General features: G+C 34.2%; 1 protein-coding gene across 3 annotated transcripts in view; it reads right to left on the bottom strand.

Annotated features, from left to right (window-relative positions):
- Positions 1–13,605, bottom strand: part of LOC149798346 (centrosomal protein of 135 kDa-like) — a 105,527-nt gene that overhangs the window by 59,085 nt on the left and 32,837 nt on the right. For 2 of the 3 annotated variants that reach the window (XM_089963490.1, XM_089963493.1), the window contains one exon: positions 1,697–1,825. In XM_089963490.1, coding sequence (XP_089819616.1) covers positions 1,697–1,825 — 129 coding nt within the window. Of the gene's footprint in view, positions 1–1,696; positions 1,826–5,391; positions 5,486–13,605 lie in introns of those variants that run through there. The other variant, XM_089963492.1, reaches the window with a different exon arrangement.

Raw genomic sequence — 13,605 nt, 5'->3', positions numbered from 1 at the left:
GCTGTTGTTTCTCATCAGGCTTGTAGACAGTGGAATATAGATCAAACAAGGACCACCATTTTTATATACGTGTTATTTGTGTTTTCTAATGGGATGTGACTGATAAATGAATTTTATAACCTGTAATCTATACTCAAATTCATGAATTTTTGACATACATGTATAGTACCTAATGATTTTTATGGATTGTAATACATGAATTTAAGATGTCAATATACAAGTGTATATATATATCATCATATATGAGCTAATGGTAACGTCATTATGGTGAGTGGAAGAGGGGGCAAATTTATCTTCCCCTCTTTGTTTTCAGACACAAAATTAGGGAATTTAATATGTTTTCAGATGACCAAATAAATAATTATATTCTGCTGTCTGAAAACATACAGTAAATATAGTATACTTCCCTTCAAAGAAAAAACACTTCCAACTTGCTTTAAGGTACAATAACTTCCAAAATATTTGTAGGTGGATTGTACGGTCTCTCATCAGGGGAAAGCATGCTACTCTGCACATGTTAAAGTATCAAGGGGAGAACCCTATAGCTGCCACCTGTGTGGGCAGGTAAGTTTAAGCTTTCTTAGGTAAAAGGTTTTGCCTAGGAGAGAGGGATTTATGTGTTTGTAGCAGTTCTCCTAAAGTATTATAATAGGACAACATATCTAAAGAAGAAACACAAAATTAACTTACAAAATAAAATCTGTGAATCTCTAAGTCATGTGCAGAAGAAGTTGCATGTATAGCAGAAAATAAACACATGTACTTGGAAACAACCAAAAAGTCCACTGTAATAACAAGATGGAAGGACACGACGTAATTTTTTGATAATTATTTCCTATTTGTTCCTACCCATAGCATGAATGTATTTGTTCCACAAATGTGTTCATAACTGAACACTTAGCTACAGCGACACCATTTTAATTTAAGGATAGTAGCATTATAACAATGTAACTGTAACCCCTACATCAAGCCTTGGTCTTGTTGGCATATACAAATCAGTCTTATTCACTGGCATCAACAATGCTGCTGAAACAATCTGATAAAAGTCAACCAGTGCACATGCAGTTTGATAGTAAATATGACCTGACTGTTTCGTTCAAAATGAAGCACATTCACAATGATTTCTTCATTTTAGTAGTTTACAGTATCACTTTTATGTCACTGCAAGTCTGGTTTTTGTTGAAATTACATTATAACTGTAGACAGATGAGCAGTTACCTCAACATACAGATAGATGTTATAACTGATATTAATGGACTCTCAATGAAAAAAGTGGTACAATCAGTCAACAGTCAGTGGTTAGATTAAACATTGTCTTCAGTAAGCAGAAGAAAGGTGCTGGCAAACCAATTAAGTGCAATACAATATGAGGAAATAAATGACAAAAGCTTGTGAGTTTCATTCTTCTCTCTCTCAATACCACATTCAAGCTAAACTGATGTTATAGATCTTAGTAAGTGTAAACACATGTCTGAATAAGATCAGTACACTAAATTTCATGAACTAGTACTAGTCAACTGATGTTTGTCAGACTGGACTAACTCAAGTGCCATAACTTACTGATTTAGCTTAGTGTACAATTTCATTAGCTGATTTTGCCGGCATTTCCATACTGGGCATTTGCAAGTGCCTCTGTCAGGGAGGAAGAAATTCCAAAGAGAATTGAAAAACATAGTTGATCAGATTGCAGCATTACCTGAATATTAAGATGGGAGATCATCCTCTCATTGGCCCTGTTGCGGGCTTCGAGGGCCACAACATCTGATGGTCTTCCTCCGTCCAGCATTTTACTCATTCTGTCTATCTCTGCATCTCTATCTTCCACCTAAAAATGTACAGGACATCTGAGTGTATGTGACAATTCTGACAATTCTGAAAATGTACAGGACATGTGACCATTCTGAAAATGTACAGGACAAGTCAGTGCATGTGACCATTCTGAAAATGTACAAGACAAGTGAGTGTATGTGACCATTCTGAAAATAAACAGGACAAGTGAGTACATGTGTCAATACTGAAAATGTACAGGACATATGAGTGTATGTGACCATTCTGAAAATGTACAGGACAAGTGAGTGTATGTGACCATTCTGAAAATAAACAGGACAAGTGAGTATATGTGTCAATTCTGACAATTCTAAAAATGTACAGGACAAGTGAGTGTATGTGACCATTCTGAAAATGAACAGGACAAGTGAGTGTATGTGACCATTCTGAAAATGTACTTGACAAGTGAGTGCGTGTCACCATTCTGAAAATGTACTTGACAAGTGAGTGTATGTGACCATTCTGAAAACGTACTTGACAAGTGAGTGCATGTGACCATTCTGAAAATATACTTGACAAGTGAGTGTATGTGACCATTCTGAAAATGTACTTGACAAGTGAGTGTATGTGACCATTCTGAAAATGTACTTGACAAGTGAGTGTATGTGACCATTCTGAAAATGTGCTTGACAAATGAGTGTATATGAAAATTCTGAAGAATGCTATTTCTTGCCTGATCTGCAATGTGCAAAAGCAGAGTAAGAATAGCAGGCCATTGTAGTGAGCAGTACCCTCCAACATAAACACATCCATTGAATTCCATTACTAAATACATCAATGACAAAGAAACTAAATAAAATGTAAAATGTAACACTGACACTTAAACGTCAACAAAAACCAAAATTTCACAAAATGAAAAATTTCCTAACAAGTCAGATTTATAAGTGTGGCAATAACATGGTTTTGTAAAAACATGACCTTCGGCACAATAAAGCAGGTAACTCTTATTGCAACTGGATCATCACTGTATTTTTGCTAATCAATTTTTAAATTACTGACCTTACTTGGGTAAATAAAGGAATAGTAATGATAATAAGGCTAATGAATGTGAGTAGTAAAATCTGAATCAATGATGAAACACGGTTTATTAAAACATTGTCTGCCATGTATTTGTCTATGTCTTGGTTCAAATTAATTAAGTTTTATTTAGTCCACTAACAAAGGTAGAAAATGAAGTGATATTTGGATAAAATGAATGAATTAATGGATAGAAATTGAATATAGTTTAATTCCATCACAGTATAGTAATACCAAAATGAAAGTGCATTCTTATTGGAGAAAAACTAAATCTCAATTTTGCTTTGGATTTTGCTTATCAAAAGTGCAAAGTATATGACTTCAGTAATACAAACATGCCTACATCTGAACAGACTGCAATAACATCCCCACTAAAGTAACTAATGAGAAAGTTATAAAATGGAATATATCTTGAAATTTAAATAAATATTTTTGCTGTATGTAAAAAAAATTTCTTTGTCAAATTTCCACATTTAATATAACCTTACACTGTACATTCAAAAGATTTCTAGAGTACCATTCTACATTAACCTCACCATACCTTTAATTTCTCCCTTTTTTATGAATGCACTATTAAATCACCCACAATACTTTCCTTACAAGTCTGTACAGGGTTGAACATGTTGGCAATATAATATACAAGTCCTTTATCTGAGCTCTAAGCATTCTAAAACTTGAAGCATATCACCAGTGTAAACAGCCTTTTAATTTCCACTGACATGCTTTATACAAAATGGATTTGCATTTTTTAAAACTTAGTAGTAAAGAGGCCACAGAAGTTATTTGCTATGATAAACTCATTGCCACACAAAATATTTGCTCTATTCAGCAGGTTTAGTTATGGGGTTAAAAGTGGGCAGCCAAGTCTTATCACCCTATGAGCCATGGTATTAAGCTCTACTCTCTGTACAGCGACATATAACTATGAAAAAAATGGCTGATTTCATTAAATTTACTCTGAAAAATGAGAACTGGTTAAGTGAGTTTTGAACTAGCAAAGATGAAATAGTATTGGGGACAAGGGGGCTAATAACCAAGGAAGAAATTTAGGAACAAAAAGATCTGCAGTACTGAAAGGACTGAAGTTTTGCTGCTTTTCAATGAGGACCAATCTGAATGCCAAATGATGGAATGAAATTGGTTGTTGAGCATACAGGGTTTGGCATTTGGGTTGAAAAACAAATTCACATGCATGATTAGATGGTTTTGAGGACATTATTGTAGTACAATGAGGAGTAAATTTCTTTCATCTTAGATAAATGATGGGATTTATTGCCTCAATACATAGGCTTTCAGAATTTGAACCCATTTTATCCTCACCATTTCTAACCTCTATTGAAGCATATCCGTAGCTGATGTTCAGTAGTATGCATTTGATTTATAGCAAATCAAATAGTTCTCCACATTTAATGACCTGTCAGTTCCTGGATTAAGACACTGCACTATGTTGTTAAATTTATTGTTGAAAAGAGTGACAGACAATATGCTGCCCTGAAGTATACCCATCCTGAGGGTAGCTTTCACCAAGGGTGATACCAACTTTAGCTCTGTAATTTATATCCTTCAGAAAACTGGATATATAGAAAGGTAGATGGACTCTTTGATCTAAGTTAATAAACAGGTAATTCATTATGCTATACTTCTATGTGCTGTCATAAGCTTTCTTCAAGTCAAAAAAGAACTCTCCACCCTAAATGTTCATTTTATCTCTCAATATGGTAGCTTTCAATTAAATAAATGTCTGTCAATTAATTCATCAGACCAAGGACCAACTAGACATCACAAGCATTTTAGTATTAAAAAAGAAAACATGTCAATATGACCAACCAAAGAAAAAGAGTAGAAGTAATAATAATTTCAAGAGGTCCTACAGTCACCGATTTAATTTAGGACCCAGAAGACATCATACAAAATCTTTTAACTTTACCCTGTGTCATTATGACCATTGGTTCCATAGAGGGAGTAATACGATTTTCAAAATGGTCACTTTGGTAACCCTTAATGGATGCCTGAGGGCATGTCAGATGGCACCATTTTCATTTAAGACCAAGTAGGCATCAGAAGAAGTCATTTAGTCAAAACTTCATGTTGATGTAACCATTTTTCAATGTGATATTATATTCCAAATATGAAATTAAATTGAAATGGGGTAACAGAAATATAGTAATTGCAAAGCTTCAACCAAAATCTACAAAATGTGTCCACATTATAACTTTTGACGCAATGGCTGGGTAGAAGGGCATGCGAGAGAAGCATACCATGTGATGATATATTCTAAATATGAAGTCAATCAGATATGGAGTTAATGAGATAGAAATGCTGGGGGAAAAAAAAACTTCTACCAAAGCTGTCAACAGACACATTCTTCACCACCACCCCCACCCATAAACACATATCCCTGGAGTGGAGGTGGGGTGGAAATTGTAAGTTTAAAGTTATGCTCCAGAAACCAAAATCAAGAGGATGGGGAATCAGGTGGCATAACTCATATAAATGAAGAAACAGAAAACCAAACATTAAACTCATTCAAAGGCCTGTACAACAAACCTTGGTAAAGTTATGCTGTGGAAACCAAACTGAGGAGGACAGGCAATCAGGGGGCATTACTCCAGTGAATGATGTCATGGAAACCTGGAAATCACACTCTTTTGAGGTCTCATCATTATAAACCTGCATTCAAGTAAAAATACCTTGTGGAAATGAAATAGACTGACATTATTACTATAGGGTTTTGCTAACTTCAATGCCCTAAAAATCCACTACATATCTTGTGCATCATCATACTACGCATGTAAAATCTGGTTAAGAAATATTAAAATAAGTCACAGCAATTTATGTATATTTGACCTCTGAATCCGGACAACAAGCCCAACATGTATATTCCCCATTGCAGCTGGGCAACCTTAGAACCATTAGCTTGCTAAATTTCCTCCCAGTTTGAAGACAGAGCTACAGATGGATGGATGACAGAGAGTATCATATCTCCCCATAGCATTGTGGAAATTATTAAACATTCATATCATTCACATCCTTGATTTGGAAATTCAATACCAATGTTTGAAAGAGACAAGGATTCAGTAGACCAATTTCTAATACAATTGGGAGCTGTGGTTATACAGATTGTAGAGTGTTGGATTTGTAATCCAAGGGTTGCAGGTTTCAGTACTTGTTCAGGCCAGCCTAGGTCAGTTGCCAGAGTGTGTCCATGGGGCACTTAGCTCTCATATCCTTGGCATGATATAGCCAATGAGGTGTGAAAAGTAGCATTAAAAATTAAAAATCAATGCAACTGTTCGTGATATGATATCAAATAAAAGGAGGATTATAGGCATGTACAAAACATTTAGCTAGTCTTAAGGCTATATTGCCATATAATATTACAAAATTTTATGCATGCAGTGTACAGATCTATTGTATATTTCTTTTGAATAAAGTGGTATTTGTTTGAACCCAACCATGTACACAAAGAAGATGAAATCTGACCAGGTCTCATAATATCAATGTCATAATGTCACAAACCATGGCTTAATGACTAACTGGGGTTACACCTTTACAAAATATAACAGTACAAGTACAGCTGCAGAAAATATATACCTCTTGCTTATAGAATGTCAAAGCACAGTAGACATTTCAATTACATGGATTATTAAAGTGTATCTCTAGTTGGTGTAATAAATAAAAATAAACAACTTACCATATATACTTGCTTATATGTCAAGGCAAACTGCAAACTGCAGACCCAGATCTGGCATTAGGAGTAATCAGTTGAACAAACAACATAAAACCTCATCTGCACGCACATTATGCACTGGCAGATCAGGATCTGTTGTTTGCTGTTTGACTTAAAGATGGTATGCATTATCAGGCAAAACTTATAAGATCATGGTCTCAGTTTGCAAGTTCTGGTTATGCCAACTGTATACTTTAGAAACATCAGATTTCTACAAACCATTCACATTCATCTTACATGGATAAATTAGCAACTAAAAATCCTGTAAACATATAATTTTCTACATCATGTTCACCAAAGATACTAATTTTTTTGCATATTCACTGTGCTTTTATTTATTTTATGCTCTTAAACACTTGTGTGATGTACATTATTGGATTTTTTTGGTCTCTGTTAACAGAAGATGAATACTGACAAAAGATTTTCTAACGATACAATTTATGTACAGGTACAGTGGTTAACATGTCAAACAAGTATGTATCTTGACATATCATCAGACCAAACAGGCTGCCATGGCATATCCTTGGGCAAGGCTACCTGCCTTAGCATGATAGAACTATCAGTGCTGATGTATCATAAATCACAAACACAGAAACAAAACAAAACTAAAGTTACTAGTTGCATTTGCATCAAAAAAGGTCCCCAATCACAACAATTTACTAAGCAAGCATTCAAACAGGAACTTGCATTGGGAAACCAAAGTTAGGTGAACAGGGATTCTGATGAAATGGATTGCTGGAAATCCAACTCATTTAAGGTCTTTTCAATCTATAGGTGCTTGACAAACCTGGATGAAATCCAACATTAGTTAAGCTACATTGCAGAAATCCAAGCTAGGAGTGAGAACAATCAGGGGTAATTACCTAATGAATTTTATGAATGTCCACAAGTAGAACTTATTCAAGGTCTTGTAAATGTATAATTGAAATTGATCCATCTTTGGTAAGGTAATGTTGCAGAACCCAAATTCAGCAGGACAGATAATCAGGTGGGCATAATTCCTTTAAATAATGTCATGCAATGATGGAAATCAAGCTCTATCAAGTATTATCAGCATAAAACTATATGCCAAATTGGATCAAAATCCAACAATCTTCGGTAAAATTATGTTGCAGAAGCCTAAATCTGATGGAAGGACAATCAGGGGACATAACTCATGTAACTGATATTCAGAAATACTGGAACTCAGGCAAGTTCTTGTCCATGTAACTTACACATCAAGTTCTGCTGCATAAATCATAATCAGGTAAAACAGGTAATCAGTAAACATAATTCTTGCAAATGAGACAAAACCAGTAAAAGCACATCTGGGTCTTTGAAGCTAGGTACACACTGATGTGACAATATGTTGAATGATTCCTTTGCTATGTCAGTTACAAGGATCTGCAATAGTGGAAATTTCAAGCTTTTAAAAGGTACATCTGTATCAGAGTTCCATCTAGGCTGGACTTTCGCACCAATGGCACAAACAAATTACTGATGGCCCACTAAAATATGAAAAAGACAACTACAAGCACAGTGTAAAAAAATCATCACAAATTTGCCTAAGTCTGTCATGTTCTTCATTGTGAATTCAGCCCTATACATGTGATTGCATTATACATATGAACCTTCCATCAACTGAGACTTGTGGTTTTGCTAGACATATTATATTACATAGGGATAAACAATCACCAGTACCACATACAAATAACATATTCCTAAGAGGTAATTCATGAACACATTCATGACTTTTAATGGAAAATGACCCAATTATTCAATAAATTAATGACAGATATTATCCTAAAATTTTTTTTTTATCTAATGAGGCTTCCCTCTCTTTTTTTCCCATCAACCTCAGAAATTGACTAAAATGAAATTTAAATTTTTTTAAAAAGTGAACATCAGCAAGTTATGTATCATCATTTACAACTAACCACATTAAGAACATGGTGAAATATGAAATTTGTATCTCTGACTTGTACAGTCATCATTTACCACATTAAGAACATGGTGAAATATGAAATGTGTATCTCTGACTCGTACAGTCATCATTTACCACTGACCACATTAAGAACATGGTGAAATATGAAATTTGTATCTCTGACTCATACAGTCATCATTTACCACATTAAGAACATGGTGAAATATGAAATGTGTATCTCTGACTCGTACAGTCATCATTAACCACATTAAAAACATGGTGAAATATCAAATTTGTATCTCTGACTCGTACAGTCATCATTTACCACATTAAGAACATGGTGAAATATAAAATTTGTATCTCTGACTCATACAGTCATCATTTACCACATTAAGAACATGGTGAAATATGAAATTTGTATCTCTGACTCGTACAGTCACAGATGTGAATAACCCCACACTTCAGGCAAGTTTATCTGAACATGTTTTACTTATAAAGCAAGCAACATACTTTCACGCTCCCTTAAGACCTCTGGAGCAATTATAGATCAGGATGTTTTCTACAGATCTATAAATATCCAGCAGTCATATTTCATTGGGTTGCCATAAATTCTAAATAAACAAGCTGAATTCTCTTAATATGCCATCTTCAGCAATCGTTTTGAAATGTCTTAAAAAATGGGCCAGAACAAAACCATTTTGTGCATCAGCACCTGGACCACATATTTACAGGCTAACTTGCTTTTAAATCTGATCTCATGAATCCAAATTGTTTTTATCCAATTATCACCCTTAAATAATATTTCTCCTATGGAAAACTGGGGGGGTGGGAGGCATTGTAAAAAAAAAAAGCAGGCAGTAGGATTAATAATATGAGATAAATGTATCTTTAATAATAAATATCTGCAAAAATTTTGTACAAGTCAGGGTTTAGGCTTGGTCATTTGTGGGTATGTTAGAAAGACTGCCTTGGGCTGGTGATTCTTACCAGGGTTTTCCCAGAGTTCTTCCTCCACCTTTTATGACCACCATGTATAGCATATCATGCACAGAAAAATGGTCTTAAACCCAAAACAAGAAGTCAAGAATGGGAAAAACCAATAAGCATGGGACATATTCAAACAAGAACAAGTTTGCTCTGGTAGGTCTAAAAACACTACCAGGTGTATTTTTATGACAGAAATGTACATTCAAAGGTACAGCGGGAACTGTATTGATTTTAGAAAACAGTCGGTGTAGAACCAGTCCTTAATTTCCACGTGCACATTAAAAGTTACAACCAGATCTGTATTGATTTTTTAAAACAGTCCATGTAGAACTAGCCCTTAATTTCCTTGTGATAGTTGTAAATTACTGATGTTATGATCTCTGTAATATTGTATTTCATGACATACCTGACACAATATATAAACCCACAAAAAGGCCAGGTAAGAGTTTTTCAATTAAAAATAAATAACATAACTGCAATCATGTGGAAGTGAAACACCTTTCCATTATCAACTTCACTGCATCAATTACTCTGCACCAAATTACCAGGGAATAATCATGATTAATATACAATGCACTACATACAGTTGACTACAGACAGATAAAGCGATGCTCAATGGATCCCTAAAATCATATTATGTATTATGCAAGTGACAATAATGACCAATATGTAATTGTAAGTAATAATGTAATAAACAAAAATGACTATACTTTCAATATTAACGCTAACTGACAAATCAACACATTACACATTACCTTAACGACTAATATTTTTTTAAAAATGTTGATGTACCATTGACCAATCATGCTGAGCTGTGTGTCATTCACTACCACAAAAATCACACACAAGGTGCCAATTAAACCTTTAGCTATGAAACACCTGATGGTTTGACAACCAAGTAGATTTCGTTATTACACAAGTTCAAATTATTGCTAATTCATCATCTTTCCACCAACTGTTTTATGAAAATTTGTATTGTGAAAAAACAATTGCTAAATTAGAGTGGAAACATAATTAGAGGAAAATACTGAATGGTGGTTACTTTTTCAGCAATAGAATATGTGTAGGGTTTAATGTCACAGCACAATCTATAATAATAGTGCAATAAAAAGTAACATTCTAAAATTATAAAGGCATAAATTCTTAAAGTCTTTTGGAAGATAAACCTTTCAAAAAAATGCAAGCACTAAAGATGTAAAATTTTGCTAAAAGGTATATAAAATAAAATATTTATGTAAAAAGGTAAAATCCTTAACATATATTGTATACACTTGCTTACAAGCCAGACCCAACTGCATAATATGCCAGCAGAGTTGGGTCTATGTGGAACTAATTGGTAGTACAAATAATAAAGACCCTGATTTGATAGAACATTATGTCATGGCAGATCATAATTTATGTTGTTTGCAGCTGGACACAACTTATAAGCAAGGAAAATTATTGGTTTTATCATGTGTTCTTTTCATTAAGTTTTTGTTATTAATCTTTGTTTTGTAAAGGGGTAAACAGCAAATAAGCACAATCATGGCTACACAGTGCTGACGACAAGATATTTAGCAAAAATGATGAAAGAAAAAAAAAAAGACAAAATCCACAGGAAGACAAACCCCTCTTCAGACATATCACTGATAATATCATTTGGCATGAAAGTTACTAGCTCCATCTCAGCTGATACAAAAGGTAAGGTCAGAGAAGGTATCTAAATTATCAGTTTTACCTGGGAATATAAGATGGATCACAATATACATGTACAGTACCCAAGTGCTTGTGCTGACAAATTACAACTGTTATTATACAAAAGAATCAACAACCAGAACAACTGTGAAATACACAGAAGGAGGCTTCTCAGTGTGGAGTGTGTAGCAAGCATACATTAAGAAACAAGTTGGTTCTTGTGAACTTGTTTTTAAACCTGTTGCTTTTATCATACTAAATAAAAACTTCAGGTACTGTATTTTCTCGGATATAAAATTTCATACACTTGTCCCTCAATTTTAATAAAACCCCTCATCACACCACTGTCCTTCTTGAAATGTGGTTATAGTCATAGACCCAATTAAATTGGTATTGTCTTCTTGTTTCTATCGTTATTACTTAACTTTATTTCACTTTCTGGAGCTCCTGTTTCACAACAACCAATTATAATGTCATTTCTCAAATGTAATGCTCTATATTTATAGTGTACAATTAGAACCCATCCTTATCAGAGGATTAAACAATATATGGTTCCTTCTCTTCAAACATGATCAAGGCTCACATGAAATAAGGGGAGAACACTGTACATGGTAGACCCAGATCGACTGACAAATACTGCACACACATATCTCGGCACAGTCTATCTGTTCTATCTAAAATTTCAAGCAAATAACATAGATCCTGATCAGCTAACCCATCACAAAATGGCAGACCAGTGTACAGCTGGAGATGCGCTACATGAAGATCAAATGGGATCTTTTAAAGATCATCACTTGCATATCTTGAAGCATTTAGAACAAAAAATATGTTTCCGGTCAAGTGACCATCCCTGTTTCTCACAGCTGACCCTGGCACTTTTTTTCTTGATCGCCCCCCCCAAAAAAATCCCCAAATTGATTTGAGCCTCTAACTGAGCCAGTTTTGACCAGCACTTTGCAGTACTTACTACATTATATATATACTAATCATTACAATATAGGAAATGTTTTAAAATAATAAAAGACCACATAACTGCCATAATTTTAAAACAAGTGTAATGAGAAACATTCTTTTGGCCTTAATTTTTGCTAAAAGCTTATATTTGTACATAACTATGGGGCCAAACAATCCAGTATCACACAGATGTAACATTTTGAGTCCATTTTCTTGTGCTGTATTTTGTTGAATATCAATCCCCAAGTAACAACACTACATAAATTAGTGTGGGAAATAAGTATCAGGACACTACTGTATGTACTCACTTATAAATCAAGTCAAACTGCAAAAACAAAGACCATAATCTGCTGTAGCATAATGCACCTTCAGATCAGGGCATATATTGTTTCTTGTACTGACTACTCCTAACAAAATGCACAGGCTCAGATCTGCCAGTGCATAATGTGATGGCAGATCTGGGTCTGTGCAGTTTGCAGTTTGACTCATTTATAAGTGAGTAAACATGGTAACTGTCCATATAATAATGGCTGAACAATCATTTACATCTTCATGAAATTGTGCTCAGGATGAAGGTCATAAATTCCTCTTATTAAATGCACCAAAGAAAATGGCATTCTGGAGAGTGAACGTTTTCAGCATGACAGAGTTAACAAGATCGCATCACCTTTCCACAACAGAAGGCCTGCATGACTGACTTACACTAGTTCATAAATTTCCAAAGATTTCCAAACATCTCCAATACTTTCCTTGACTTTATCATTTTCTGTCACAAAACTGTTGATGTGAGATGCAACCACATAACTGTATGTCTCATTTCTACCAGAGTTCAAAGCATTAAGATACAACTGGGTATAAATTATGACATCATACTGATGTCATAATGTAGTAAGCATTGACTGTACAACAATTACTACCGTAACAAATTAACATTTGTAAAAAGTACATCATGTCAAACCTGCTTTGATACTCCTAAATTACAGATGCTAGTAAGTCTCCAACTTTATATTTCTCTCTATTTGACAGTGTACAAGAGTCACTTTCTCAAATTCAGAGGTCACTATTCCCACAAGTGGCCATTTTAGACAGTTTAGGCTCTGCTTACCATATTTCTCCTATGATATGACAGGGAACCACTGAATAAATTTTGCAAATTAGGGATGGTTTATAAATTATTTTAAAAAAACTTCCAAAGCTAGAACTGACCACCAGTTTCATACAGCAGAGGATGGGCTTATAACTGTATATTTATAGCTGATACAACTGCATTAATCATAGTTTTTCAAATGCATTTAATGGCAAGGTAAATGTGCTAGAATAAAGCACATCTGCATGGATACAAGCATAGATGTTAAAAACGTTAAAATGAAAATAAAAAACGTAAAAAAAGCGCATTTTTTTCTCAATAAATAAAAAAAAAAAAACGTTCCAGTAGTTTTTAGGCAACACAAAAATCAATATTTTACTTATTTACACACTACATACCAGTTTTAAAGTTTCAGTGATACAAATA

The sequence above is a fragment of the Sinohyriopsis cumingii genome, chromosome 6 (genome assembly GCF_028554795.1).
Source record: "Sinohyriopsis cumingii isolate HCF-2022 chromosome 6, ASM2855479v2, whole genome shotgun sequence".
Taxonomy (NCBI): Eukaryota; Metazoa; Mollusca; class Bivalvia; order Unionida; family Unionidae; genus Sinohyriopsis; species Sinohyriopsis cumingii.
Note: the sequence above shows the minus strand (reverse complement) of the source record. Positions and strands in the feature narration are given on the sequence as shown.